Genomic DNA, 26,639 nt, shown 5'->3' with positions numbered 1-26,639 from the left:
GGCGGCTGCTCCCACGGCCTCAGGGCGCGCGGTCAGTGTCCGGAGCCGTACATTTTGTCCCATTCCACGTACGAGTCCAGGTCCTTGGGGGAGGCCCTAGGGCCCACCTTGGCTAGCGCTGCCTCCAAGTCCTTGTAGGAGAGGGGCCGCTGCAGCCCGGGGAGGCCCGCCCCGGCCGCTGCCTGCTGGCACAGCTGCCCCAGCTCGCCCCCGGAGAAGCCCTGGGTGCCCTGCACCAGGGCCGCGAGCTCCCGCTCGTTCAGCGCGCAGCCATGCTGGACCAGCGCCCGCTGCAGGATCTGCCCGCGGGCTGGCCCGTCGGGCAGCGCCACGTAGAAGCGGAGAGCGAAGCGCCGCCGGGTGGCCTCGTCCAGAGCCGCGGGCCGCGAGGTGGTGCCCACGACCAGCACGCCGTCGGCCCCTGCGCCGCAGCCGCCGTCCAGACAAGCCAGGAGCGGCGCCTGCAGGGCGCCTGCCGCAGCGGCGACGCCGTCGTCCCGAGCCGGGAGCAGCGCGTCCAGCTCGCTTATGAGAAGCACAGAGGGCGGGCGGCAGCGCGCAGCCGCGAAGGCGGCCTGGAGGAGGTGCGCGCCCTCGGCGGCGCCTGGCGCGGCCAGCGTAGTTCCGCGCAGGCGCAAAAGCGTGGCGCCCAACTGCGTGGCTAGACAGCGGCCCAGCAGCGCTTTGCCCGCGCCCCGCGGCCCGAAGAGCAGCACGGTCCGCGGCGGACGCGGGCTGCCGGGGTAGGCGGGCGGCCTGAGCAGGGGCCACACCAACTCCTCCTCCAGCGCCGCCTTGAGCGCGCCCTGGCCCGCCACGTCTGCCCACTGCACCGGTGGCCCGCAGTCTAGCATCTTGCTTGTCACCAGCTCCAGGGCCCCCGGGTCCAAGCCTTTAGGGGGCTCTCCCGACGGCACCGCGAAGCCCCCGCGGGGAGCCGGCGCCGGGGCGCGCTCCGGGAACTTTTCAAAGGGCTCGAGTTGCGGGCCATAGACGGGGGAGCCCAGGACCTTCAGGGGGACGCCGCCACCGTACTTGCCCGACGCCTCCTCCGCGGCCCCCGGAGGCTTCGGCCGGAACCCGTTACCCCGACACTCGCCGTTGTCCGTGTTGGGGAAGGAGGCGCCGTCGGCCGCCGGGGCCTTGGCGGGCTCGTAGATGTACTTGCGGTAGCGGCCCTCTGCGCCCTCGTCGGCCGCCTTGCGCTTCAGCGACACACCGGCCTCGGCAGCCTGGAATCCGTAGGAGGTGGGCGCCGGCCGGGGCGGTGCGGGCGCGGGCAGTGGCGTGGGCGCCGCTAGGCCGGAGGTCAGGTAGGGGGCCGGCGGCGGGGCGGGCGGCGGCGGGAGGGCCCCGTAGCCCGGCTGCGCCGCATAGCCCCCCGCGGGGTAGTTGTACAAAGGCCCAGAGGGGCCGTAGCCCGGCGGAGGCGGAGGCTGCAGGAGCGCGGCGGGGGGCGGCGGGGGCAGCGCGGTGCCGGTCTGCGCGCAGTAGCCGGGGGCCAGGTACCCCCCGCCGTAGCCCGCCCCATACTCGGGCGCCACCGATGGGCCTCCGCACGCGTTACCGGCATAGAGGGGTTCAGGCAGGTTCCCGGCTAAAACCGGGGAGCCCCCGAGGCCCCCGGAGCCGCCCCCGCTACCGGACTTGGTTCCCTGGAGGCCCTCGTGGAGGGAGGCCAAGGGGTAGGGAGGTTCCGGCCCTGGCCAGGGCTCGGGGTCCCCCTTGGCGCCGTTGAGGAAGGCGGCGTCGCCATAGCCGCCCAGCGCTGGGCGCTCGTAGGGTGAGTCCAGGACCCCTGAGTACTTCTCTGCGTAGCGCTTGAGGAGGTTGGAGGCTGTGAGGGCAGAGATGTCGTCGTGTGCCCAAGCATAGTGGCAGCGCTGGCGACCTCCCGGGGGCAGCTCCAACTTGTGGGCTGGCGACGGGGTAGTGGAGGAGACATCCAGGTGCTGCTCTGGCCACTGGTTGAGGGGCTGGGCGTGTTCCGGTGTCCAGTGCATCTTCGACAGAGCTGTGGGCGAGACGGGGAGAGGCGGCTAGAGGGGTCGTGCAGGGCCTTTCAGGGCCCACCAGCCACCAGCCACCAGCCCCAGGCAGCTTAGATGGCAGCTTGGCCCAGGCTAGTTGCCACCATCCACCACCCCCGTGCCACCCTCCAGGGCCTCCCCTCTGCAGGCACCACTAATACAGTACTTGCCTTGGCCAGCATGTCCCAGGATTAAAACTGTGTGAAAATACTTTCCTTAGAGAGGTCTGGAAACGATATGTTTGACCCTGACTTCACCTCAAGAGGCAATTCGATGATGATTTTGTCCCAGCCACACAAGCCCTGCCCTCTACAACACCTGGTCCCTGCTTTCAGACCTAATGTAGTTAAGGGGTCCACGATGAGTGAGGCACCCTGCCCCCAGAAATAGTCAAATGCAGGTGGGGCTCCTTCAGTAAGGCCTGTTTGCTGCACACCCACCCTGTGCTAGGCATTAGAGATACTAGGTTTGCAGAAAGATGAATGGCCCTGGAGTTTGATAGTCCTACCTAAACTATTCCCTGCAGCCCTCCCCAAGATTCCAGGGGCCCCTTTAGGCCTGAAGTCAGAGACTCCAGTGTGTGGGGGCAGTGCCGCGTGGTCCCTGGGAAACTCCAGGGACTGACCCAGAAGCATTCACTTCAGTCCACCTAGTTCCTTTCAGTCTCTGCCTGGTGAAGTCAGAGCACCTGGGTTCCAGACCCCCATCTGCACATGCTGGCTGTGTGCCCCGGATGTGTTTCACCACAATACAGAACCGCGATTTAGAAGAGACAAATCCTATTCCGGAGAAGATGGGGAAAGTGAGTAGAAAGTGGGTCACAGATTTGTTTGCGAGCTTCCCAGAAACCACATAACTCACTTTGCAGAATAAAAAACACCACCCTACTCAAAAGAAGCAAAATATTCCTGGTGTAGAAATCTTGGAACTTTTTTCTATAAACTTCAGGAAGCAGTCCTGTGAGATGTAATGAACCATGACCTCTTAAGACAGCCATGCCAGAAACATGGCAGAAACGTTCCACAGAAGTTTCTTACACTAGCCTTGAGCACCAGCCAAGGCATAAGCCAAACGCTGGTAAAAGGGATTCAGGGTTTGGGGAACAACACTTTTGCAGGCACATGGATGGGTTGGCCCGCTCTGAGGATTAAATCTCAAAGACTAAATGGGCCCATGGCTTGCCAGAGAGGGTTTTTGCAAATGATTATTTCTCAAACCTAAGCTTTTGGTAAGATACGTTAAACTCACAGGGTTAATATTCTTTCTTCAAATTTTTATTAAGCAAATAGTAAGCGTTGTGCTAGGCAAGGGGGCAGACTGAAAGGCAATACGATGGTTTAGACAGGTGGAAGGGACAGGCAGACAACATCGTTTGTGAAGTGGTAACATAGAAGGGTGTGCCAGAGGCTCTGGAGCTCAGGGAAATGTGCCCTGTCTGCTTGAGAAGAGCTCAGCAGGGAGGTGGTGTCTTTACCGGACCTTGAAAGGTGAGGGGCCAAGTTGGGCGGGGGCCCGGCCAGCAGGTTCCAACGCAGGCCGTTCAGAAAGCCAGGGCTGTGTTAGCTCCCACGCCCTCCCTATTCCTTCAAGACCCTTTACTGCCACCTTCTGGAAAACTGTCACAATAAATCTTAAAATCTACCGCATCCGTGGGGTAAATCGTCCCCCTTTAGAAGGGCTCATGTTCAGTGTGCAACCTGCATGACCAGACATTGCGAGCCTGGCGGGAGTGCTAAGAAATGCTGGGTCACTGGAGCCTTGGAAGTGGGTGTGTATGGGGGGAGTGGCAGAAGAGGCAGCAGATCAAGTGGCTTCTGGGGTTCTCCACAGTTGTCCTCACGCAGCAGCTTGTTGACAGCACCACCTCTGTTGACCTGACACCTCCTATGGCTGTGACCTGCTGCCAGTGGGAGGGGACACTCTTTGAACATAAAACTGTATTCTCATCTCCACTGCCCTAAGGAGGGCATGAGCCACATAGACACTAAAGCTAAAAAGGGAAGTAGCGTTCTTTGAGGTTTCATCTCCACCTGAGAGGTGATCCTGGCCACCAGGGGCAAGAGGTTCAGAGCAGAGACAAGAGACCGGAGTGTGAGGTCTGTGGAGGGCGGGTATGCAGCTCTCCAGCTCATGCTGAGGGGGGTCTCCAAAGAACAAAGGCATTACCTAGAGTCACCGGGGGTTAATTTCCCAGGACTTCGGAAACCACAAGTGGTCCTAGTTTGCCGGTTTCTGTGAGGTAACATCAGAGTTCTACAGATGCGGAGTACCTGATTCTTGATTTCGGCTTGGGTCATGATCTCAGGGTCTTGAGACTAGGCCCCACGTTGCTCTCTACACTCAGTGGCAGTCTGCTTGAGATTCGCTTTCCCTCTCCCCCACCCAGTACTCATTCTCTCTCTCTCTCTCTCTCGCAAATAAATCTAAAAAAAAAAAAAAAAAGTTCTACAAATGTAAATACTGTGTTGTGGCATGGACCCCAAACCTGTTTTGTTTTTTCTATTTACTATTATCTGTGCTTTGGCTCCTTAATATGGAGAAGAGAGATTTGATTTTGATCATACTTCCCCTTAGCATGCTGGGAAAAAAGTGTGACCCCTCCCAGAAGGACACAAAGAAAGCTCTGGATCTGGTCTTACCCACATACTTCCTCAGCCCCTGCCAGACCCTCTGCTCCCCCTCGTCTCTGTCACGTGGTATCCTCCTTGCCCCTAGCACTCAGCTCCTGCTGTGGCCACTGGGCTCTCTCCAAACATAAAGCCCAACCTCAGGCCCGCTCTCCTACTCCGGGATTAGCCCCTTTCAGGCAACTCCCAGCCGCTCCCTCAAGGGGCCCTGTCCTTGGAAGCTCATGCTGCCCACTCGGTCTCCCCTCCATCCCTCAGATGCTGGCCCTTCCATTCCAGGTAATTCGCTGCCCATTTTAGCCAGGGGCACAGCTCCCTCACTTCTGGCCTTCTGTTTCACCCTTATCTATATCTGCTTTGCAGCCCAGTAGACCTGCGGGGCCATCCACCCCAGCCCTTGACCCCAGTCCAGTCCAGGCTGGGACCTTGCCCCATCCATTAACTATTCCAACCCCCTATTATGTCCTACTTCCCTCCCCACAGCAAGCTCAATTCTTTCCCACCTCTGAAAAGACCTCCTAGACCCTCCTAGTCCCCCCACTAGCTATGAGCCCATCTCTCTGCACCTTCTCCCCGTGGCTTCTGCTATAGGTCCTTTAGACCACTCACTGGGGAGTGGGGGACCAGGTCAGCAAGTTCTACTGAACTTGTCACATAGACTGCATCTGGAGACTTCCTCTCGCCCCTTCCAAGGCAAAGAACAAAGGTCTGGCCACAACCAAGCTGCCACAGGAGCAGGCTCAAGCAACCAACCCAAGGAAAAGGAGAGGACAGAAGTTTGCAGGAGAGGGCAGGAGGGGAAGTTGCCTGACCTGCACATAGGCTGAGGATGTGGGCCTACATGAACCTGAGGACACAGCCGCCCGCATGCCCCCACTGCTGGGAACACGCACTGTGCAGATGTGCACAGCTGCAGGCCACATGCGTGCATGTGTGCGTGTGCACTCATGCTCATCTCAAGCTTGCGGTGCCGCCTTAGCTGGGTGCTCCTGACACACCCATGCCCACCATGGCCTCGCCTTCTCTCCCTTCCAGACATGCAGGCCTGGGGCAGGCGAGGACAGGGGAAGACCGTGCTGTCTCCCTGCCCACATCCCCAGGCCACTTACGGCCCACAGGCTCCTGCCATTCAGCATCCTGCACCCGGAGGGGGCCTCCTCCCCACTTTATAGGCCATACTCCAGTGCCCGCATCAGCTAAGGAGGGCGAGGCAAGGCCCCCAGACTGGTCTTTACTTAAGTCTTCGACTTTCCCTGGGTCTGGGGAAGACCCTGGAGAAAAAAACAATTCTCTACAGCTGCACTGTTTGGGAAGCAAGGTCAGGGTCCTGATGAAGCTCTTTCTCTGCAGACCCATGAAAGCCAAGGGCCCTCCCACACGTAGGAGGCTGGAACTCCACTTGACTCCATCCACAGAGCACAGCCTTCGAGCTCACAGGTGACGAATAGTAATGGCAAGAGTTACTGGATGGAAGGGTGAGTAAACAACACTCCACCCTTGTTTTTAGGAAGTCTTCCAGGATGGATGACAGAAGTGATCTGTCTTCACAAACGCCCAAAACACTCGGCGCACCTGTTTCCGTCCCTGTCGGCAGTGCCCAGGACACTCGGTGCATTGGGCCCGACACAGGCTGGGAGAGTGTGATTTATAAGAAACACATTTAGTCTTTGTTCGCTCTTCCTGGCTCACAGCTCCCCAAACCCTTAAAATGTCCTAAGGGTAAGAGCAATGGGGGCATCTTTCCCTTTGGTCTCTTGTCCTCAGTCCCTGAAACTGCTTTGCAACCACAAAGGTGAAGTGGGTGGGTTATTCACAATAAGCCCTTTCCACTGCACCTGAGCTTATGTTAAAGCGGTGATTTTTGGAAAAGCCCCTATAATTTAAGGATGGAGGCTGGTTGCCAGAGGAACCAGCCTTGACTAAAGGGTTGGAATTTTCAGTCACACCCCATACCCCCCCACACCCAAGGGAGAGGGGTAGAGGTTGAACTCAATCACCAATACCCAGTGACTTAATCACGGTTATGTAATGAAGCCAACACAAAACCCCAAAAGGGTTTGGAGAGCTCTGGGGTTGGCAAACATGTGGACATGCTGAAGGGCCCAGAAGCTCCACGCACCTTGCCGTGTGCATCTCTTCCATCTGGCCATTCCCGAGTTGCACCCTTTTAGAATAACCCGGTGATCTAGTAAGTAAACTGGTTTCTTGAGCTCTGTGAGCCCCTCTGACAAATTAATCAAACCCAAGGAGGGGGTGATGGAGTTTTAGCCATCGATCAGAAGCACAGGCAGCAGCCTGGACAGTTGATCAGCATGTGCACTGGGGCAGTTTTGTGGGACTGAGCCCTTACCCTATGGGATCTGATGCTACCTGTGGGCAGATACTGAGTTCGATTGGTAGGACCCCCAGCTGGTGGGACAGAGCTGGTTGACCTGTGGAAACCCCCACATATGCTGTCAGAAGTGGGGCACGTGGCCGTGGAGTGTGAGGATGGGGGAAAGACAGGTGGGGAGGATGTTTTCCCCTCACACAGGCCTGTAGGCACTCCCTCTCCACCCCTGCTCCAGAGTCCCAGGGCCATAGACCCCCTCTGCAGTCACAGTGACTGCAGGCAAGACCCTAACCTCTCCAAGCCTCAGTTTCTTCAGGAGTCAAAGGACAGTGGATTCAGGTGGTGGGCAGCCAACTTCTCTCTCTAGGAACCTTTTCCAGTCAATTTTATACAAGATGCAGCGGGAGGGGATCCCAAGCATGCAGGGCCAGCACCCGCCTCCAACTCCTTAAGGAGGTCCCGAACACTCCTTCTGGATCTTACAGAAATTCTCAGATTCTGAATGCCATTACCCACGCCCAGGGCTGGGGGCAGCACAGGGGAGGGGCAGCTGCGTGGTGGCTGCAGACCTGAGTGGAGAAGGGGCAAGGCCGCCCTCCTGGGCAAGCTTCTTTATCTCAGCCCGGGACAAAGGGGCCAGAGTGGAGAATCCCATTGTCGGCCGCCTATGGAAATCTCATTAATCTATTCACCACGGCTCCCACAGCCCTTTTGTCCCAGGCTTTTTGTCTGCTGCTTACAACTGGTGCCCTGAGGGTCTCTGGCCGCCTGGCAGAGCTCGAACAGGGCTGTCCACTCCCCCCCTACCCCCACCTCACCCTGTCCAGTGGGCCCTGCCCCCTCGTGCCAACCCCTGTTACTGGGAGAGGAGAGGAGAGGAGAGGAGAGGAGAGGAGAGGAGAGGGAGGGGTGTTGAGAGGAGCCGAGGACTGGTCCCCTGCTACAGCCTTGCATCCACCACACAGCAGGCTCTGTCCTAGTGTAGGCCAGAGAGCAGACCTCAACACGGCTGGACCCCCAGAACCCTGCCTGGGGGACCCCCTGGGACCTGGCACAGAGCCTAGCATGGGCAGGGCTCAATAAATGTTTAGGGAATGAGCCGGAGACCAGAGGGGTGACGGCAGGATTTCCTGTGGTGAGATGCCATTCTCTGCGGGGGCGCTGTCTTGTTGCCCAGCAGCCGGCAGACACTCTCAGGACACTGATGTGCCCGACTGCGGTTAGTGACACGGAACTGGATCAGACTGAGACCCATCCTTGGGGGTTCTGTCCTTGAACAGGAGAGAGAAGGTACAAGCAGGAGGGAGGGAGGAAAAGAGAAAAGGAAAGAAGGTATTCTGGTAGTTCAGAGTCAGGGGAGGCTGCATTTGGGTGGGGGGGATCACTGCAGCACCTAAAATGTGTGTCCGAGGCTGGAGAGCCCAGAGACTTGAGGCCAGTGAGGAGGAGTGAGGAGGACCCGAGCTGAGCAGGGAGCACTGGCATATCCAGGTCAGCCCTCCTCACTGCCCACAAGCTCCCACCTAAGTAGACGGTATTTACAGACCACAACACTAAGTTTGAGGGAGGAGATTCAGGATGCGAAGGGGCCTCCTCCCTCTGGCAGGTGCTTTTCCTGCCTCCACAGGCTGTGGTCAGGCAAGGATGTAAACTGGGGAGCTGGGAACAGCTCTTAAGATCTGAACTCTCCCTCCCTGTCCCCAGACTCAATCCTAGACTGAAGAATGGTAAAGAATTTGTAACTGGCAAGGGCGAGGGAAGGGCCATGGACAAGAGGAGGACTGGGGGCAGCTGGATGGCTCAGTCAGTTGAGCGTCTGACTCTTGATCTGGGCTCAGGTCTTGATCTCAGGGTCGTGGGTTGAAGCCCTGCACTGCCCCCACACTGGACGTGGAGCCTACTAGAAAAGAAAAGGAAAGAAAAGAAAGAAAAGTTAAGGACTGGGGTGCATGCCATGGGTTGGAGGAGTGGCAATGGTCAGGACAGACGGGTGTTCCTGTTGGGGTGATTCCCTTCGTGTCTCAGGGCAAGTTGCTTGTCCTCTCTATTTACTATCTGTGAACATCACAGACTTCCCTGATCCCTCCGACCCCTTAGTGCAAGCCAGATTTCCTCTCCATCCACAGGGCCTGAAGAAATCTAGAAAAAAACCCAGCTCTGCTCATTTGGACCTCCAGAGGGTTGCTCGCACAGTTCCGCCCATCAGAAATGCCTTCCCTCTGCCAACCAGCCCTCTCCCATCCTTCAGGGCCATGCGGGGCCCGCCTCTTCCATGCCACCTCCCTGGCCACTCCAGTCCTAAGGATGCTTTGCTCTCTTGGGCGAACTGGACTAGGTCCATCTTGGCAGCAGGAACAGAGGACTTTCCTCCTCCTCGCTGCTGATTCCATCCCCTTTCAACGCTCCAGGCCAGGGTTCCCTCCATTCTCCCCTTTTCTGCATGGCCCGTTCTCCTGCTAGTGATCCTTCTCATCACACAAACATACTGGTATTTCTCCCATTCTAGGGGGGAGCCAAAAGCTCACACGAATCTCTTGATCCCCCTCCAGCTACATCTCATAGCTCTCTGCTTCCTATTGCCAGAACAAAACCGAAGCAGGTGAAAAGTTGCCTGTGCTCCTATTTCTGGTTCTCCCCTTTCAGCCCTCTCTTGCACCCCCTCCCACCAGGCTCTCACACCCAGAAACGCAGGTGCCTGCGCACACGTCCTCCTCATTAAACCGGTGGTCAGCCCTCGGCTTGGCAACGTGAGCCTCAGCCCATCACACTCCCTGAAACTTCTTTACTGGGCAGCCCACTGCCCCCTCCTCCTCAGCTCCCTTTACTGCCCCTTTCACCACCGACCCTCCACGACTTGGAGAGCCCAGGAGGCTCTGTTCTCTGAGCCTTCTCTCCACATTAATTCCATCCAGTCTTGCGCCCTTGACTGGAGACCATAACACTGAGGATTCCTAAACACGATTCTCCAGCCTAGAAGTCTCCCCTGCACTCCCCACTGGCACATTCAACCTTCTTCCCAACATCTCCATCCAAATATATAAATATATATATATATATATATTTATATATATATTTACTTACTTATTTTAAAGATTTCATTTATTTATTCGACAAAGAGAGACACAGAAAGAGAGGGAACACAAGCGGGGGGAGTGGAAGAGGGAGGAGAAGCATGTTTCCCACCGAGCAGGGAGCCTGATGCAGGGCTCGATCCCAGCACCCTGGGATCATGGCCTGAGCAGAAGGCAGATGCCCAACGACCCAGGTGCCCCTCCAGCGGAATTTTTAATTGGTATAATGACATGCCCCAAAATCAAACCTCTGCCTTCCTCACTCAATCCTGTTCCACCCCCTAACCCCCCACCCCCATCTTCCGCATCTCAGGAAATGGCAGCTTCATTCTTCCTCATTGCTCAGGCCAGAAACTCTTGGAACCCCATACCTCTTGCCAGCAAATCAGGCTGGCCCTGACTTCAAAATCTATCCAGAATGCAACTGTCTCTTAGCTGGATGCTTACAGCAGCCTCCTGTCCCACCTCCCATTTCCACCCTTGTCTCCCACTCTCTGTTCTCAGAGTAAAAGCCAATGTCCTGGGGCACATGGCTGGCTCAGCCGGTCAGGCAACCAACTCTTGATTTTGGCTGAGGTCATAATCTCAGGGTACTGGGATCCAGCCCTGTGTCAGGCTCCAAGGATCAGCAGAGTCTGCTTGAGGTTCTTCCTCTTCCTCTCCTACTGACCATACCCCCTCTCGTACACATGTGCTCTCTCTCTCTCTCTCTCTCACAAAATAAATAAAATCTTAAAAAAAAAAAAAAAAGTCAAGATCCCAGGAGCCTGGCTGGCTCAGTCAGTGGAGCATGAGACTCTTGATCTTAGGGTGGTAAGTCTCGGGGTGGTAAGTTTGAGCCCCACGCTGGGTATAGAGATGACTTAAATAAATAAATACATTAAAAAAAAAAAAAAAGCCAGCGTCCTCATAGTGGCCTACCAGGTCCTAATGATCTGCTTCCCCGTAGCTCTCTTGCCATTCTACAGTCTATTAAACACTTATTTTTGCCTGCATTCCCCCCCAGTCTGCCCCCCCTCAGGCCACAGGGGCCTCTTACTCCAGCATAGCAGGCAGGTTCCCTCCCCACGGTGGCCGCACTCTTTCCCCCACCAGTCCGCACTCACAGCCTCAGGGCTTCACCACGCACCGGCCCCTCCACCTGTAGCTCTCTGGAGCACTCATCATCATCTGCGTACGGGTTGCTTTACCATCTAGTACCAACTCTAGAAAGTTCCATGAGGTCTGGGAAACAAAGGTTTAAAAGTTGCCTGTTTCCTCCTCTTCCATCCTCTGGTTTTGCTCCCCATCCTATCCCAAGCACCTAGGACAGTGCCTGGCACACAGTAAACTTCTAATAGACTGTAGAACGGATGGATGGATGCCTGGGCCGACAGAGGGGCCAAGAGTCTGGAAATTGCCTCTGTGTCCAAATAAAAAAAGGGTGACTAAATGTGAGCCCACATGAGATAGTGGGGGTGGCAAGAGGCAGAGCCAGGGGGTTCCCTCAGGAGTGCATGGGGAAGGGTGTCTGGAGGGGCAGTTTGTGTCTGTGGACACCAGCAGAAACCAGATCTAGCCCTGATCTGGCTGGACTTGAAGGGCACCCAGCCCAGCCCCCAGGGACCCCCACCTGGCCTTTTTTTTTTTTTTTTTAAATCCCCCTACTTCTTTCTTCCCCTTGTTAGGCCTCTGGGAGAGGACAAAAGGGGCGCTGGAATTCCCATCAAAGGCCACTGGACACATGGCAAAGAGATTAGGACCCTTGGGATCCTGCTTCCTGGAGGTAGTGAGGCCTCCCCACCAGTCTGGCCCCTCTCTGGGGTGGGAGGTGTGTGGGGGGCGTGCTCTGGCCCTGGACTCCTCATATGTCAAATGCCAAACAGGAGGAGGTCAGCCTGGGGGGGTGGGGAGGTCTGGCCAAGCAGCCCCCATCTGTGCTGTGTGTGTGTGTGTGTGTGTGTGTGTATGTGTGCACACGCACTGGGGGGGAGGGGAGAGTGCAGAAATCCCTGCCTGTGTCCGCGGTCAGGGCCACAGACAAGCTGTGACCATCTGTTGTCTTCTGGAGAGGCCAGTCCAGGGGTGCAGCACCCTTGAAGAGAACCCATGCCTTTCTCCCAGCCTTCTCGTGTTTGCAGAGAACTTCCACGGGCTATCATTTGGTTTCACTCTCACATCTTCCCTGCCAGACAGGCATATTCTCCCCATTTTACAGAAGATAAAATGGAGGCTCAGAGAGGGGGAGTGATTCTCTCAAGGTTATAACAGCTAGTAAGAGGGGAAACTGGGACTCTTCAGCCCATCCTGCTGACCCTTCCGACCCCAGCTTTCGCCAAGGTGCCTGGGCACCAGACATGGGGCTTCCAGGCATAGCCTTTCCATCCATTCCTGGCTCATTGCTCAGGGCCAGCTCAAGATTGCCCCACAGCTTCCTCTTCCAGGAAGCCTTCTAGGACTGACACCCCCAAGAAAGTTCTGAAGATGTCTCAAAGGATAGAGCTCTATACAGCCACTTCTTTCCCACCCTGGGCTGCTGATCTGTCAGGCGGTCTGTTGGTTTGGCCCCCTCTTGTCCCAGGACCTCTTAAGGGCAGTACAGCCATGCCCAGGAGCAGACGATTCCCTAACTGCATGGGATCCACCCTGGGACTGTGGAGGCCTGGCAGGTTGGGGAGAGAGAGTCTCTCATGCCCAAAGGAGCCCTCCCCAAGGCTCACTCAGCCAGGAAGGGATCTGCACCCAAGAGCTTGGCTTCAGGGCCTGAACAGAGCCTGGAGTCCAGGGCTGTCACATCATAGCCGCTAGCCACAGGTGGCTATTCAAATTCAAGTTCATTAAAATGTACAAATGATTTTAAAATGTAAATCATTTATTATTATTTCCCAATTACTAAAAATAAAAACGTATTATGAAAGTTCGATTAAAAGTTCGGTTTCTCCAGGGCACCTGCCACCCTCTAAGTGCCCCGCAGTCCCATGTGGTGGTGGCTGCGGTTTGGAACAGCGCAGACACGGAACATTCCCAACATCACAGAAAGTTCTATTGGACAGAGCTGCTCTAACCCCAGCCAGGGCTCCATTCTGCCAGGGTGCCGCCCACTGCAGCTAGAAGCTTCCTCTTCTAGCTCCGAAGCTTTCTCTTGAACTTGAATGGAGCCTCCCTTCCTGGGGTCTCTAGGTAAACTTCGCTGGGACTCAAGAGTCCTTTCCTTAGGGCTCCTAGGAAGTTTTCTTGCCAGGCAGGGCTCCAGCTTCTGCAGACTAGCTGGACCACCCCCTCCCCACCAGCCCAGCCTGGCCCGCTGCCCTCAACCTCAAGGCAGGAGAGGAGGGGCAGGCTGAAAAGAAGAGGATGGTAGGACAGGACAGTCTGTCATCTGGCCCTGCGGGGCTGCGCTTCCTTCCCACCCCCCTCAGCTGCTCAACACCCCTCCCCTACCCCCACCATCCTCATCCTCACCAAATCCCAAGGACAGATGGGGGCCGGCTGCAGGAAACGTGACCACAGTGAAAGCACTCTCAAATGGCAACAGAATCTGGGGGTCACAGCTGTGTCCCCCGAGGCCTGGACAGTCCCTCATGTCCGGCCTGTGTCTGCCAGGCCTGGCCTAGAGCAAATTTCAGGGAAGGGGGAGGATACTCAGGAATCTTAGGGGGAGGTTCAGGAGTCTGTAGGTGCTGGATTATTCCAGCAGGCGCGGCCCCAGTTAAAAATGCAGTCACTCATGTGGTCACTCATCCATCCAGCCATTCAGAACATGCGGAGTAAGTCCCCACCATGCCAAGAAGTAGTAAGAGGATGTAAAGATGGACAGGTGGGCTCCCCAACCAGCCTGACAGGTAGCTTGTTCTGGACTTAATCCTCTGCCCAGGCTAGATGAAGATCCTTTGTCTCTGCCCAGTGGTCTGAGCAGGATGGACACCCCCTCAACCCTCTCCCCTCAAACAGGCGTGCGGGCGCGCGCGTGCACACACACACACACACACATACACACTCCCAGCTGCTGCCATGACCCCCCCCCCCTCGCATGGTCTCTCTGACCAATCACAGCACCGAAGGGTAAGTCCCACTGGCCAGGGGCCCCCAGGGAGTGTATTAGCACATTTGAACCGCTCAGCCCGCAATGACAAAGCCTGGGGCCTTGGGAGGAGACACAGCAGGAGGGATGGGGGCCTGTGGGGAGCTTTCCTCCTTCCCCTCCCAGGGGAAAGCTCAGGAGTAGATTAAGCATTCTGGGGCACAGAGGAATTTGGGGGCCCCAGCTCCAGCAGTGAATAAGCGATCCATAAAATCCCAAATTACACACTCACTGATCAAACAGCACATCTACTACCCCAGGAGGTTGGGGGTGTTGCTGCTGGGCTGCCCCCACTCTTGCAGAAGGTACTGGGGAGCCTGGAGCTGGACCCAGGACACAGGCTCCCTACGCGTTATCTGCAGCTTCAGTCCCACCCCCAATCTCCTTGAGGGGGGCATCCATCTCCTGGGCCTGCGGACCTGCCTGTCCCTGCTGTGATCTGGCGGCCTTTGGGGGAGGTGGCTGGCCAGGCGGCCATCTTGGTCTGCCCTCTGTGAGTAACAGCTTCTTCTCCCTGTGCTGCCCTCAGGGCTGCCAGGGCTGGCTCCGGTTTCCTCGGAGCTGCTAATCACTTTTCCAGCTCTGAGGCTCTCCTCCCCACCCCCTTCTTTCCAGCAGCCCCTCCATGTTTCCTCTTGGCCCTACTTCTGATGCTGTCTGTAGCCCCTGGGGCAGGCTGGGAGCCCTTCCTACCACCACCTCCCCCCTCCCCTCTCCTAAGCTGGGAACACAGCATGGGGGTGGGGTGGGGGTAACCCATCTCCCTGGGGACACCAAGTAGAACTAGCCTATGGCTACCCTTTGCCTCTTCCCCAGAAAGAAACACAATTTGTCTTCACCTGCCTAAATTGTGTTCGCTTCACTTCGTTAAGGCTGCCTGGAATTTCAGCACCCGAATACCATTCTGGTTCACAGACGTCCTCTTTTAAACCACGCACCTCTGGGAGTTGCCAGGCCATCAGCCACTCACCCCTTGGGAAGGTGAGCAAGGTTGACTGGCTTCTGCCTCCTGCATGACTGAGATGAGCTGTGCTGGGGAGGTACACGTGTTCCACACATTTCGGGGCGAGGTTTTAGGGCAGGGGATGGAGGTGAGGGCAGGGCAGCCCACTCTGCATTGCCCTCTTGTCACAACTTGAGCCACCTTGGAGTCATTAGGTATGGACTTCAACTCCTGGGCACAGTGAACTGGAGAAAGGGAGGGAGGGGTCGCCCTATCCCCCACTTTCCAGAGGCTTCTGAAGGTCAGGCTATCTCCCAGAGGTCACTGCACTCCCGGCCAGGCTAGGTCTCCATGACGTTCTTCGGCCCCACCAGTGGGCTCCACCCCGGGACACACTCCTTCCCTTCCTCGCCCTCCCTCACCTTCATGGCTGCTCCCAGGGACCCTGGGATGCAGCCTGGACCCACGAGCACCTTGAGTGGAGCAGGTGTCTGAAAGCCAGCCTGAGAGACTGACCTGGGGCAGGGACTCTGCACCCACCCTAGTAAGCCCAGGGTGTCTGTCTGGAGGTCACGGTCCTGCCTCCCCCTATGGCTCCCATGGTGCAGGAGGGAGTCCCTCTCTGCGATGTGGGACAAGGGTCCATCTCTGTCCCTCTGGTGTGAAAGTGGCATGGGGGGTTTGGGGGAGCCCACCCAGCATCTCCCTCACTGGGCTCGCCGGAGGGTGGGACTTTTAAGACTTGCTAGAAGGGGGCAAGGACCTGGGGCAGGACCCTAGGGCACTCTCTGACTTGGCTCTTAAGAGGACTGGCTAGACGCTTCAGGCTGGAAGAGTGGGGTAGGGGAGAGATGCTCTCTGGGACCCAAAACAACCCAGTGAGCTTGAGGGAGTCCAAGGACAGCAGTGCAATCCCCAAGCTGCCAGCTGTGCCCAGAGTGGAGAGCACCCCGTCCTGGCCCTGCCTGACCTTCCAGGGGGTCTGCAGAGGCTTTGGGGAACTGAGCTCACCATCACTGAAACCACCACAGCTTCCCACGCCATCCAAGCCTGACCTTGGGACCCTGTGACCTGTGTCCTGGGGCAGCTTTGGCCCATAGAGGGAGGACCCCCAAGGCCCTGCCCCTATACACCCTACCCCTACCCCACAGCCACCACTTAGAAACTGCCCCAGGCAAGGTTACCTGCCTCTTCAGGTCCCTCCTGAGAGCCCCCTACACCAGACCCAACTTCAACCTGAGCCACACTTTTCATGACCCCTAAGTCTCTTAGGGGGAGATTGAAGAATCTGGGTGAGATTCCTTAGGGCCTCATAGATACCCACCAAGACCTCAGACTTGACACACCAAGAGAAAACATCTCTGCCTTCTCCTTCCAGAATCCATTCATCCAGCTGGAAACCCTGGGGTTCCCATACCGCTCTGCCCCTCACAGCCGCCTCCCATCTAGCTGGCAACGGAGTCCCCCAGACACTGTTTGAAATGACACGCAGCTCTCACATCCACCACGGCTGGCCCCACGTTTGGACTCCCTGCCCTCTCCTTCTAAACTTTCTTCTGGATGGCCGCTCAGGGGCTTCCTTCCATCTGAAACAGACTCAACCCTCTGCTGACTTCAGAGTGCGTGCCAAACCCCCCAGCCTAGTGCCAGACGTGGACCCGTTTGTCCTTCCTCCCAGCCTCAGGCCCTGCCCTTCCAGCCCCTTCTCGCCCCTCCAACCATATCAGTCCATTCTCTGGGCAATATGCCCTCACACTTTCAGGCCTTTGCTCCTTCTGGTTCCAGAACACCCTCTCCCCCAGTTCTGCAGCAGGGGTGCTCCCACACTCTTATATCACTCTGCTGCTGTTGCTGGCTCCTTGTTGGGTTCCTCTAGCAAGTCCTCTGCACCTCCATCCTGCCACTCAAAGACCTTATTTAGAGTTCATACCACCAGTTAAAGCGGGCTTCTCACTCCCTCCATGCTCAGAAACCCCTGTCCCTGGGCCTTTGCAGGACAGTTCCAGCGGCCTATCTGCTCCCTGCCTACCCTGTCCTCTCCCTCCCAAAGGCCTCTACCCAGAAAACCTTCTCTGGTACAATGGCAGTGGGAAGAGTAGGGCCTTTGAAGTTTCTATAGTTAAGTACCTGTTCCAGATAATTCTATTTCTTTTCTTTTTTTAAAAGATTTTATCTAGGGGCTCCGGGGTGGCTCAGTCAGTTAAGCATCTGCCTTTGGCTCAGGTCATGATCCTGGAGTCCCAGGATCAAGCCCTCATCGGGCTCGTTCACCCTCTCTCTTTCTCTCAAATAAATAAATAAAATCTTTTTAAAAAATAAATTAAAAATAAATTAAAGACTTTATCTTTTTGGGAGAGACAGCATGAGCAGGGGGGAGGGGCAGAGGGAAAGGGAGAAGCAGGCTCCCCACTGAGCAGGGAGCTGAAGTGGGGCTCAACCCCAAGACCCAGAGATGGTAACCTGAGCCAAAGGCAGATGCTTAACCAACTAAACCATCCAGGTGCCCCTAAATAATTCTTCCTTTTAAAGATTATTTGCTTTGGGGCACCTGGGTGGCTCAGTTGTTAAGCATCTGCCTTTGGCTCGGGTCGTGGTCCCAGGGTTCTAGGATCCAGCTCCGCATAGGCTCCCTGCTCAGCGAGAAGCCTCCTTCTCCCTCTGCCACTCCCCTTGCTTGTGTTCTCTCTCTCTCTCTCTCTCTTGCAATCTCTCTCTGTCAAATAAATAAATCAAATATTTAAAAAAATAAAGTAAAATTTAAAAAATAAAGATTATTTGCTTAAGCACAACAATTTGCAGTTGAACCCTGCACTTTCCCCTAGCCAGAGTCAAGCCCTCTCTGAGGCACCCGGCTTCTCCCCACAATATAGAGACAGTGCCAGTGACGTACGCACAAGGCTTGGGGGGGCCTCGATGTGTGGACACTCCGACACATCAAGCCTGTGCTCTGTGGAGGAGGCCGTGGCGCAGGGGTTGGATGAGACCCTCCCAGGATCTGTATCCCTATGGGGCTGTATCTGGGAATTGGGCCCTGTGTGGGTGTGGGGTAGAGGATGAGGTCAGGGCTCTTGACCAGTGTTCAATCACAGGCCCCTTTAAAAAGAATTTTTATTTTTTAAGTAAGCTCTATGCCCAACATGGGGCTTGAACTCATGACCCCAAGATCAAGCGTTGCAAGCTCTACTGGCTGAGCCAGCCAGGCGCCCCAGTCGTAGGCCCATTTTATAGTCTAGTAAACCTGTGGTCTGTTCAAAACTACTTTTTTAGTGCCTAAGATAAAAATATATGGAACTACTTACTTGTCAATCATACTTCAATAAAGCTGGAGGCGAAAATGAAATTTAAAAAAATATATGAGGCTACAAAAGAAATTAAGAACACTGGAATACAGCTCCATCATCAACTCCTCGTGGGTCATGGACCACAGGCCTCAGCCCAAAAGACTAGACAGAACCTCCTCTCCAGCCCAACCACCCCTCCCGCAGCCAGGTGTAAGATCCAAGGTTGACTTGGGTCAGTTTGAGAGACATGTGACCTTCAAAAAGTTTAAGCTTTAAAGACTGGGTGATCCTATGTTTCTTGGCCCCAAATATGCCCTCCTCCCTGTGCATGGGGGTGGGTGGGAGAAAGAACCAGCCCTGAGCAGAGGGCCGGGCGGGGGGGAGCAGGCTCAGGCAGCCCACCCAGGCTTCCCCCGTGGCCGCCCCTGCCCCCACCTACGCTATTCCCAGCCCTGGGGTTGCTGAGCTGAGTAACTCCAACTATGCAGCCTGGCCGGTCTACCTGGGCGTGAGTGGGCAGGGCCATCCTCAAGGGGGTGGCCCCCCACACCTGCAGGGCCACAGGAACAGAGAGAGAAAGAGAAACTGGGCAGAGGGAGCTAGGCAAACACCAAACTACCATGACAATTCCTTCTGTCTCTCTGCTCCTGGATGGGATCCCAGCACAAGCACCAAGCACCTTTCTCAGGGATTTCTACACATTAGTTCAGTGAAGCCCCACAACAACCCTAGGAAGTGGGTACATCTGTACACCGAGGCACAGTCAACTTAGTAAGTCACGGAGCTAGTGCACGATGACACCCACCAGGGATTTCTGGTTCCAGCTGCTCTTGGGCCCCTCAGGTCAGAAGCAAATGTTATTGTTCCCATTTAACAGCTAAGAAAATGGAGGTGTCTGTTGATACCTACCATCCTCATCAACCTCCCGTTCCCTTTAGCCCTCTTCCTTCGATGCCCCCCCAACTCAGCCACAGACCCCAGAGTTAGCACATTCCAAAGTGATTCTCACAGGACCAAAGGCATCCTTGCAGGCCTGACCCCCCTGCCCGCGGTCCCCCAGCAATCATGCCTGCTGAGTGATCAGAGAGGAGGAGCAGGGCATCCAGGGAGGGGCCGGGGGAGCGGTCACGCAAGAAAGACTCTTGAGAACCCCTATCTCCAAATATCTGAACGTCGGGGGGCATGCTGTGCAGCTCTGCCTCACCACCCTCCTCAAAAGAGGTGACCCCTCCATGAAGGATGTTTGGCTACATGTCAGCAGCTGTCTGAACGTGTGGGTTGTCTCTGGAAGTGACGAGCTCCCCATCAGTAGAGACGGTCAGCATGAGATGCTGTATCTACTGAGAGGGGCACTCCAGGCAGGCCGAGGGGCTCCTCCCTCCTCTCTGCAGGTTTTCTGGATCATCCCCAAGTGCGTGTCTAATTGGCACCACAAACCCAACGGAACTCCTGGTCACCCCACCCCCATCCTCCAGCTGCATTCCCCACCCCACTGAGGTGCCTCCATCTTTTCTAACAAGGGGCCCACACCCCAAAACTCCAGCCTTGGGGCTCCTGGGTGGCTCGGTCCATTGAGCGTCTGCCTTCAGCTTGGTTCATGATCTCAGGGTCCCTGGATCGAGTCCCACATCAGGCTCCCTGCTCAGCGGGGAGCCTACCTCTCCCTCTCTCCCCCCCTCCCCGCAATTCATGCTCATGCGTGCACACACTCTCTCTCTCAAAGAAATAAATAAAATCTTTAGATAGATAGATAGATAGATGATAGATAGATAGATAAAACTCCAGCCTGAAGAGGGCTCCAGGATGGAAGATGTGACCTAGGAATGGCCACCCCACATGGGACACATCCATCTGAGAAAGGAAGAGTGAGGGTCAGGCCGCTAAGGAATGCTGCTTGCTGAGCTGGGTGGAAGGGGTGACTTCCTCCCATGGTCAGTGTTTCCAGGGAGCCCCTTTGCCCCCAAAGAAACAGGCAGACACGTGATGGATGTGGCAGGGAGTGGGGGTGGCGGATGCAGTGTCGATCAGCCACCTTTCTTTTTTTTCCCCGTTGTCTTTCTTCATCGTAACCTGAATCCCCCCAGTTTTCTTTCCCCACTGACCTAGAAAGAAGAACCAGTCACTGCAGACTCTTGAGCGTCTAAGAGCCCAACAGGCCAGTCAGCAGCAGGGGGGTGACTCGCCCAGCTTCCTCCTAATTCCCAATGAACCGGGGTCTCTGGTCATCTCTGAACAGCCTCCCCCAGGAGAACACAGTCCCCTTGAGACCCCACCGGTGATGCCAGAGCCCTGCTGTCCCTGAGTCCCGTGTCTCCAGCCCTGAGCAGGTCGCTCCGCTGTTACAGGCCCCCATCTACACAGAGAGTACAAGGAAAGCAGTTCTGAGAGCATCCTGTGTCCCCCTCTGCCTCATCTCTGGTGCCCAGCGGTCTCATAAGCTCATGGAAGGTCGGCCCAAGTCAGAAAATCGTGGTTGCTGGATGGACAGCTGCCCGGACGGCACTCCCAGGGCCCCGTGCAGGGCCTTGCCAAGGGTGCCACACACACGCCGTGCTTCATGCGAGGTGCTGCGTGCTCTGGGCCTCTTTGGCCGTGTGGGAAGCTAAGGGTTGTTCAGGCTTCCACCTCCCAGATTCCTGAGGTCACCAGACTGGCTCTCCTCTTGCCTACCTCCTGAGCCCCGCTCTCTGCCCTGACTCTGCTTTGGAAGGAGCTTCAGAAACGGCCCAGAACTATCTCACACACGCACCCTTTTTTTCTTCTTGCTCCCACGTGGGAGGTGGTTCTCCAGAGTCCCTGGGTTCTGAGTTACTGAGAGGGTCACCAGAGGCAGGCATGTACTTCAGAGACAAAGAGACACGCTATTTCAGACCAGGGCCTCTGTCTTCTACAAACTCTGTAGTTCTTATCCCCATCTTACAGATGAGAAACTGAGACCCAAACAGAGTGACTTGTCCAAGGCAATTATACCTAGTGTGTGTTCACTGCAGCCCAGGGCTTGGCCCCTAGGGTGGGGGCCAGGGCTGGTCATTATTAAATGGGGTCGGGTTGGGGCACCTGGCTGGCTTAGTCAGTAGAGCATGTGACTCTCTTGATCCTGGGGTTGTGAGTTCCAGACCCGCTTTGGGCATAGAGCTGACTTAAATTTTTTTTTTTTTAATTAAAAACTGGGGCTCCTGGGTGGCTCAGTGGGTTAAACATCTGGTTTCAGCTCAGATCATGATCTTGGGGTCCTGGGATGGAGCCCCACATCGGGATCCCCGCTCTGCGGGGGTTCTGCTGCTCCCTCTGACCTCTATCCCTCCCCCCCCAACTCCTGCTCTCTCTCTCTCTCTCTCTCCAATAAAAAAAAATCTTCAAAAAATGTTTTAATTAAAAACTAACAAAATAAAATGGGGTTCGGATCACAGCCCTATGGAGCTATGGAGGCTGGCCCATGCCTACAGCCCAGTTCTCCCATTCCCTGAGAACCCTCCACCCCACCTCCAGGGCCCAAGATGGACTGCAAAGTCTGATACTGCCCACTCCTCAGTAGGAAAGGAAAAGAGAGCAAGGCCCCTGGGTAGCTCCCATGCATTCCCCTCTCTTTGGTGGAACAAGTGGTGAAATGCCAGCTTCAACAACAATCACAGCCTGGAGCCTTGTCACCTGCATTTCTGACCAGTCCTCACAGCACATAGTCAGTCATTCCAGACTGGAACTTGGGGCTTCCAGCTCTGAGCTATTGCCTCATTTAATCACCACAATCACATGTACTTGGGCACCATTCTTAGTCCCACCTCCCCAGTGAGATATACAGTGTTTAATACGTGCTACTTAAATATTCTCCAGGATTCAAGATACTTAGGAAAATGCTCAGAAAAGAGCTAGACTTCCTTGCCACTCAACCTTGTTCCTGGGGACAAGTAGCCTCTAAAACAAAACAAAATCCCTGAACATCTTCTCTCCAAGCAATGCACTCAGAAATGAGAAGACCAGCCCTCACCCCAACCCAGGGAGTGTGAACCCCTCCCAGTTGAAGGCTGGCCCAGCACCTCAATGGCCACCCCGGTCCCCTGGCTCAGGCTGGGCTGTCCCCCTTCCAGGAATAAGGCCACGGAGACGGCACGGAGGGTGGAAGTCCGGAGTCCTGGGCTGCCGGCCCGCCTCAGCCCTTTGCGCATGAGAAGGGGCCTGGACTAGGGGAGGGCTTCTGGATGCAGGGTCCCAGTGGGCTTCAGGGGGCCCAAGAACCCTCAAAGGCAGAATGCAAAGGCTGGGGTCAATTGATGGAAGGCATCGTTCGGGGAAAGGCTTTCATCAGCCCCTCTGCAGAGCCTGTAAATCAGAAGTTATGGGCAATCTGGAAGCCCCCTTCTATCCCTAATGCTCTTGGGCTATATGTGTTTAAACAGAAACCCACTCCCCATCCTTCAAGGCCTCCCCAGCTGCTGCTCCAGGAAACTCAGCTTTCTCGATTCTTTGCAGCAGAAGGCTTGGGACCCAGTGCCTTGCAAGGTCTCTCCTGGGAGCAGGGCCGGCCCAAGGCTCAGATGGCCGAAGACCCCAGAACACCCAGTGGTCAGTCTAGTGTGGCTCGCCCCTGCACACAGCGTCGGTCCACTGGAAGGTGGGGGCGTCAGTGCTGTGGACCACAGGTGCGCCCAGATCTTAGGTCCACCTCTCCCTGCTGCAGCTCTCAAACCTCCCTGAGCCACACATCTGTGGGGAACCTGGTTTTCATTAAATTGGGGAAAGGAGTGGTTAACTGCCAGCCAAGTCAAGAAGAAGCTAAGTTCTGCTAAAAGGCACAGGGAGGGTGAGAGAGACCAGCCTGTCCCCTGCCCTCCCAGGACAACCAGTGGAAGGGGGAGGGAGAGGCGGGGAGGCTGGGCTCCTAAGGGTCCAACAACTACAGCAGTAGGAGCTGGGGGTGGAGAGGGGGGGTTAGTCCGGGCCCAGATAATAAGCAATTGTTAATGTGATCCATATGGATCCTGACTGGCCTCTCTGTTTAACAGGATGATAATGGCCGGGAAAGAATGCTGGTCTGTGGGGAAAGGAAGGGGCAAAGTCCTTCCCAACTTGGGGGGTGGGGGAGGGTCAGTAATGAGGAGGAGGAGGAGGAGACCCACCCAGGGGTCTCCACCCACCCAGGAGTGCAGCAGCTACCTGCCTGAAAGAGGCCGAATTCCATGCTTTGCTGGCTGTCCTGACCGACCCCCTCACATTCAGCCAACAAATATTCCTGGAGCACCCACAAGGTGCCATACTCCGTCCCGGGTCCAGGGTGGGCAGGGTGCAGGGAAGGATAGGCTCCATCCCTGTCCTCCCGGAGGAAAAGCCTAGCGTGGACTCAGCCACAAAGGCGGAAGGAGGCACAGGTGCAGGACTAGGAGAACATGGCGGGAACAGCAAGTGCAGGAGCCGGGGGCTCTGGGGAGGCCACACGGAGGAAGTATGGCATCCGAGCTGGGCCTTGAAGAATGAGTTGGTGGAAAGACAGGGACAATGGGGAAGGCATTTGGCTGAGGGGACAGCATGAGCAAAGGCAGAGAGGCGTGAAATTGCGTGGAGTCTGAGATCTCAGCAACAAAGCTACAGCCCAGGCAGCGAGGGGAAGGGAGCCTTGCTCCCTAAAAGAGCTGTAGCCACGGATGACCAGGAGGAAGGCAGGAGAGGGCTCTTGGAACAACACATTCTGGTCTGGTCCGGTCCCTCTCCCTAAACCCCCTCCAGTCTGTGTACTGGAATTGTCCATCCCCGTGATCCTCAGCCCAGACCACTCTTAGACCACGGCCAGAGAATTCCGCAGGGCCTCAGAGGCCCTGTGCCTCTCAGCCCCCACTTCTTCTCCTGGGGAGACGGAGGTTCCCCTGAGGAATTCGGGTTATCTGGGACTCACATGAAACAAGTCCACCGCCCTACACAGCTAAATTCCCTTTGGCCCAAGAGGACTTTCCCCCAGAAGGCATTACAGCCCGGGCGAGGGTCGCTCCTCTCTGGGGTTGCTGCTGCGGACACCAACAGATTCGAGTGGAAATAAATGAAATGGTGTTAAATATGGGAAAGGGGGATTTACGAGGCCTGTCACCGCGTCCAGCGCAGCCAGCCGGCAAGCCCCGCCCCTTTCTCGCCCACCCCAGGAAGTCGTGCCCCGCCCCCTGTCCGCCGCTACGCCGCCGCGGAGTCCGCTCACCGCGGCTGGGTCCCGGCCGCGCTGCAGCCGCTAGCTGCCCAGGGAGTGGGTGCTCTGGGGCCAAGGCTCGGCGGTGAACAGCAGCTGCTCCCGGCCAGGGGGCCCGGGGATGGGGGTGCTCTGAGGAACCTCAGCGCGGCCGTTTCCAGGAGGGTGCACAGGAGGTTCAGGCTGGGGCTCCCAGGGCAGGTCAGGGGTCTTTGGACGGTGGCACCATCCGGCCCGCTCCAAAGACTGCACGGGGAAGGCTCTGGGCCCCGAGAACGGAGAAATACCCCCCAACCCCCGCCCGCAGACGCCCAGAGTGGGCCTGGAACCAGAGCCCGGCTCCCCACTGCCTGGCCCCGGGCAAGAGCCCGCTCAGCCGCGGCAGCCCGTGCGGACCACAACACAAACATTCTTCCGTCCTCTATTCTCCTCCAAATTAGGTATCCATGGAGACAGGGCCAGGCAGCCTGACAGCCCCACGGCCTAATCCTGATTTAGTGACCGTCCCTTTAACAGCCCACCCACCCGTCCACCCACCCCTGCGCTCCGGGCCGCCGCTGGGCGCAGGCTCCAGGCCGCTCGCGCTCTCCGCGCGCAGACCCTTCCCAGGCCTCCTCTGCCCGGGAGCGGCTCGGGGACCGCAGGCGCCGGGGAAGGGGGCCCACCTTTGCTAAACACCTACTATGCGCCCACCCTTCAGCGGAGGACCCTCGACAGAGCGGGTTCCTACCAAGGGAATCTCTGCGTAGACTGAGAGGGCTCTGGGAGTGTGCAAGTTTAAGGGGCGCTCTCTAGAGAGCGGAGAGCTCCGAGGGTCTCCCTTGTAGCCTGTGACCCACGGGCGGAGGTAAGTGCAGCTTCTTGCAACGCCCTGACTCTAAGGTGGGGCTACGCTCTCCCGGGCCAGAAGAGAAGAAAGGAAGGGGGTGGGCGTTAGGGGCACAGGGCCCGAAGTGGCCTCGGTCTCCTGTCACTGCCCCGTCACGATGCTGGGGAATCTCCGGGCCAGGAACCCAGCCCCCACCCCCTCCCACACACACAGGGGCCGCTGGACAAAGACCTGACGGAGTGGGAGGGGCCTGCGGGCCGGCCCTCGGGCTCCGGACACTGGATCCTTCGGGGACCCGAACCCGCAGATCCCGGCTCCCCACCCCCCAATCCCGCAGGCTCCCCCCAGAGCCGGCCGCTCGCTATTGCTGCAACCTGCGCACCAAAGCGGGCGTAGAAAAGGGTGCCCGTCGGCGGCGGAGACGAGATCTCCTTGTCCGCCGTCCCCCTCCCCCCGGGAAGTGACCCTCGGCTCCCACGCACCCGCCCGGGTCTCCGGCTGGCCTTGCCCTTCGACCCCCGCCTAGTTGAACCCCGCGCCCCGCAGCCCCCGCCCTCTCCGGCCCTCACACTGCCCCGCGCCCGCGGACAAAGCTCCGGACACCCCGACCGAACGGTCACCACCCCCTGACCCCTGCCCGCCCGCGCGCTCCCGTGCCTGCCCCCGCCCGGGCCCGCGGCCCCATACCTCCGCATCCCGGCCGGGTCCTAGGTGAGTGTGCGCGGCCTGTGGGGGCGTCCGGCCCCGGGACCCGGGCGCGGGCCGGGGGCGACAGGCCAGGGTTGGGGGCCAGCGGCGCTCACCATCCTGGAGCCGCTACTGCTGCGGCTGCTGCGGCCGCCGCGGCCGGGAGCGGGACTGGGCAGTGGGGGTGGCCGGACAAGGGGCCGCCCCGGCTCCCCCCGCAGGCAGGACCCCCACCCCCACCCCCGCCTCCCCTCGCCCGCCCCCAGCGCCCTCCCTCGCAGGCCTTTGCTCCCCTCCCCTTTCCCTGCTCCTCCCTCCCCTACTGCCCCTCCCTTCCCCCCAACTCCCGCCCCTTCTCTGGCCCTCTCCACCCCGGGCTCCTTCCCCGCCCTCCCCCACCTCGCCCCCGCCCCGCCCCCACCTCCCCTGGGCTCGCCGGTCCCCTCCTCTCAACCCTCCCGACTTGGCCCCGCCCCCTCCCTCCCCTAGCTCTAAAATAAATTAGCCACAGAGGGGGAGAAAAGAGCAAATGACCCTTGGTGTGGATGGTGTCCTTGCGCCACTCTCCGGCGCGCCGGGGCCTCTCCCGGGCCGTCGAGCGGGAAGTTGGGGT

The 26,639-nt window shown here is 57.4% G+C and overlaps 1 protein-coding gene across 1 annotated transcript; it reads right to left on the bottom strand.

The window, feature by feature from the left end:
* On the bottom strand, positions 1-26,222 carry FIGNL2 (fidgetin like 2). Its single transcript, XM_032876746.1, has 2 exons — positions 26,027-26,222; positions 1-2,014 (listed from the first exon to the last, which is right to left on the bottom strand). Exon 2 carries the CDS (start codon positions 2,001-2,003, stop codon positions 33-35), a length of 1,971 nt encoding a protein of 656 aa, XP_032732637.1. The 5' UTR covers positions 2,004-2,014; positions 26,027-26,222; the 3' UTR covers positions 1-32.
* Between the last annotated feature and the right edge of the window lie 417 nt (positions 26,223-26,639).

This window comes from Lontra canadensis, unplaced genomic scaffold (genome assembly GCF_010015895.1).
Source record: "Lontra canadensis isolate GAN:19392208 unplaced genomic scaffold, GSC_riverotter_1.0 scaffold59, whole genome shotgun sequence".
NCBI classification, from domain to species: Eukaryota; Metazoa; Chordata; class Mammalia; order Carnivora; family Mustelidae; genus Lontra; species Lontra canadensis.
Note: the sequence above shows the minus strand (reverse complement) of the source record. Positions and strands in the feature narration are given on the sequence as shown.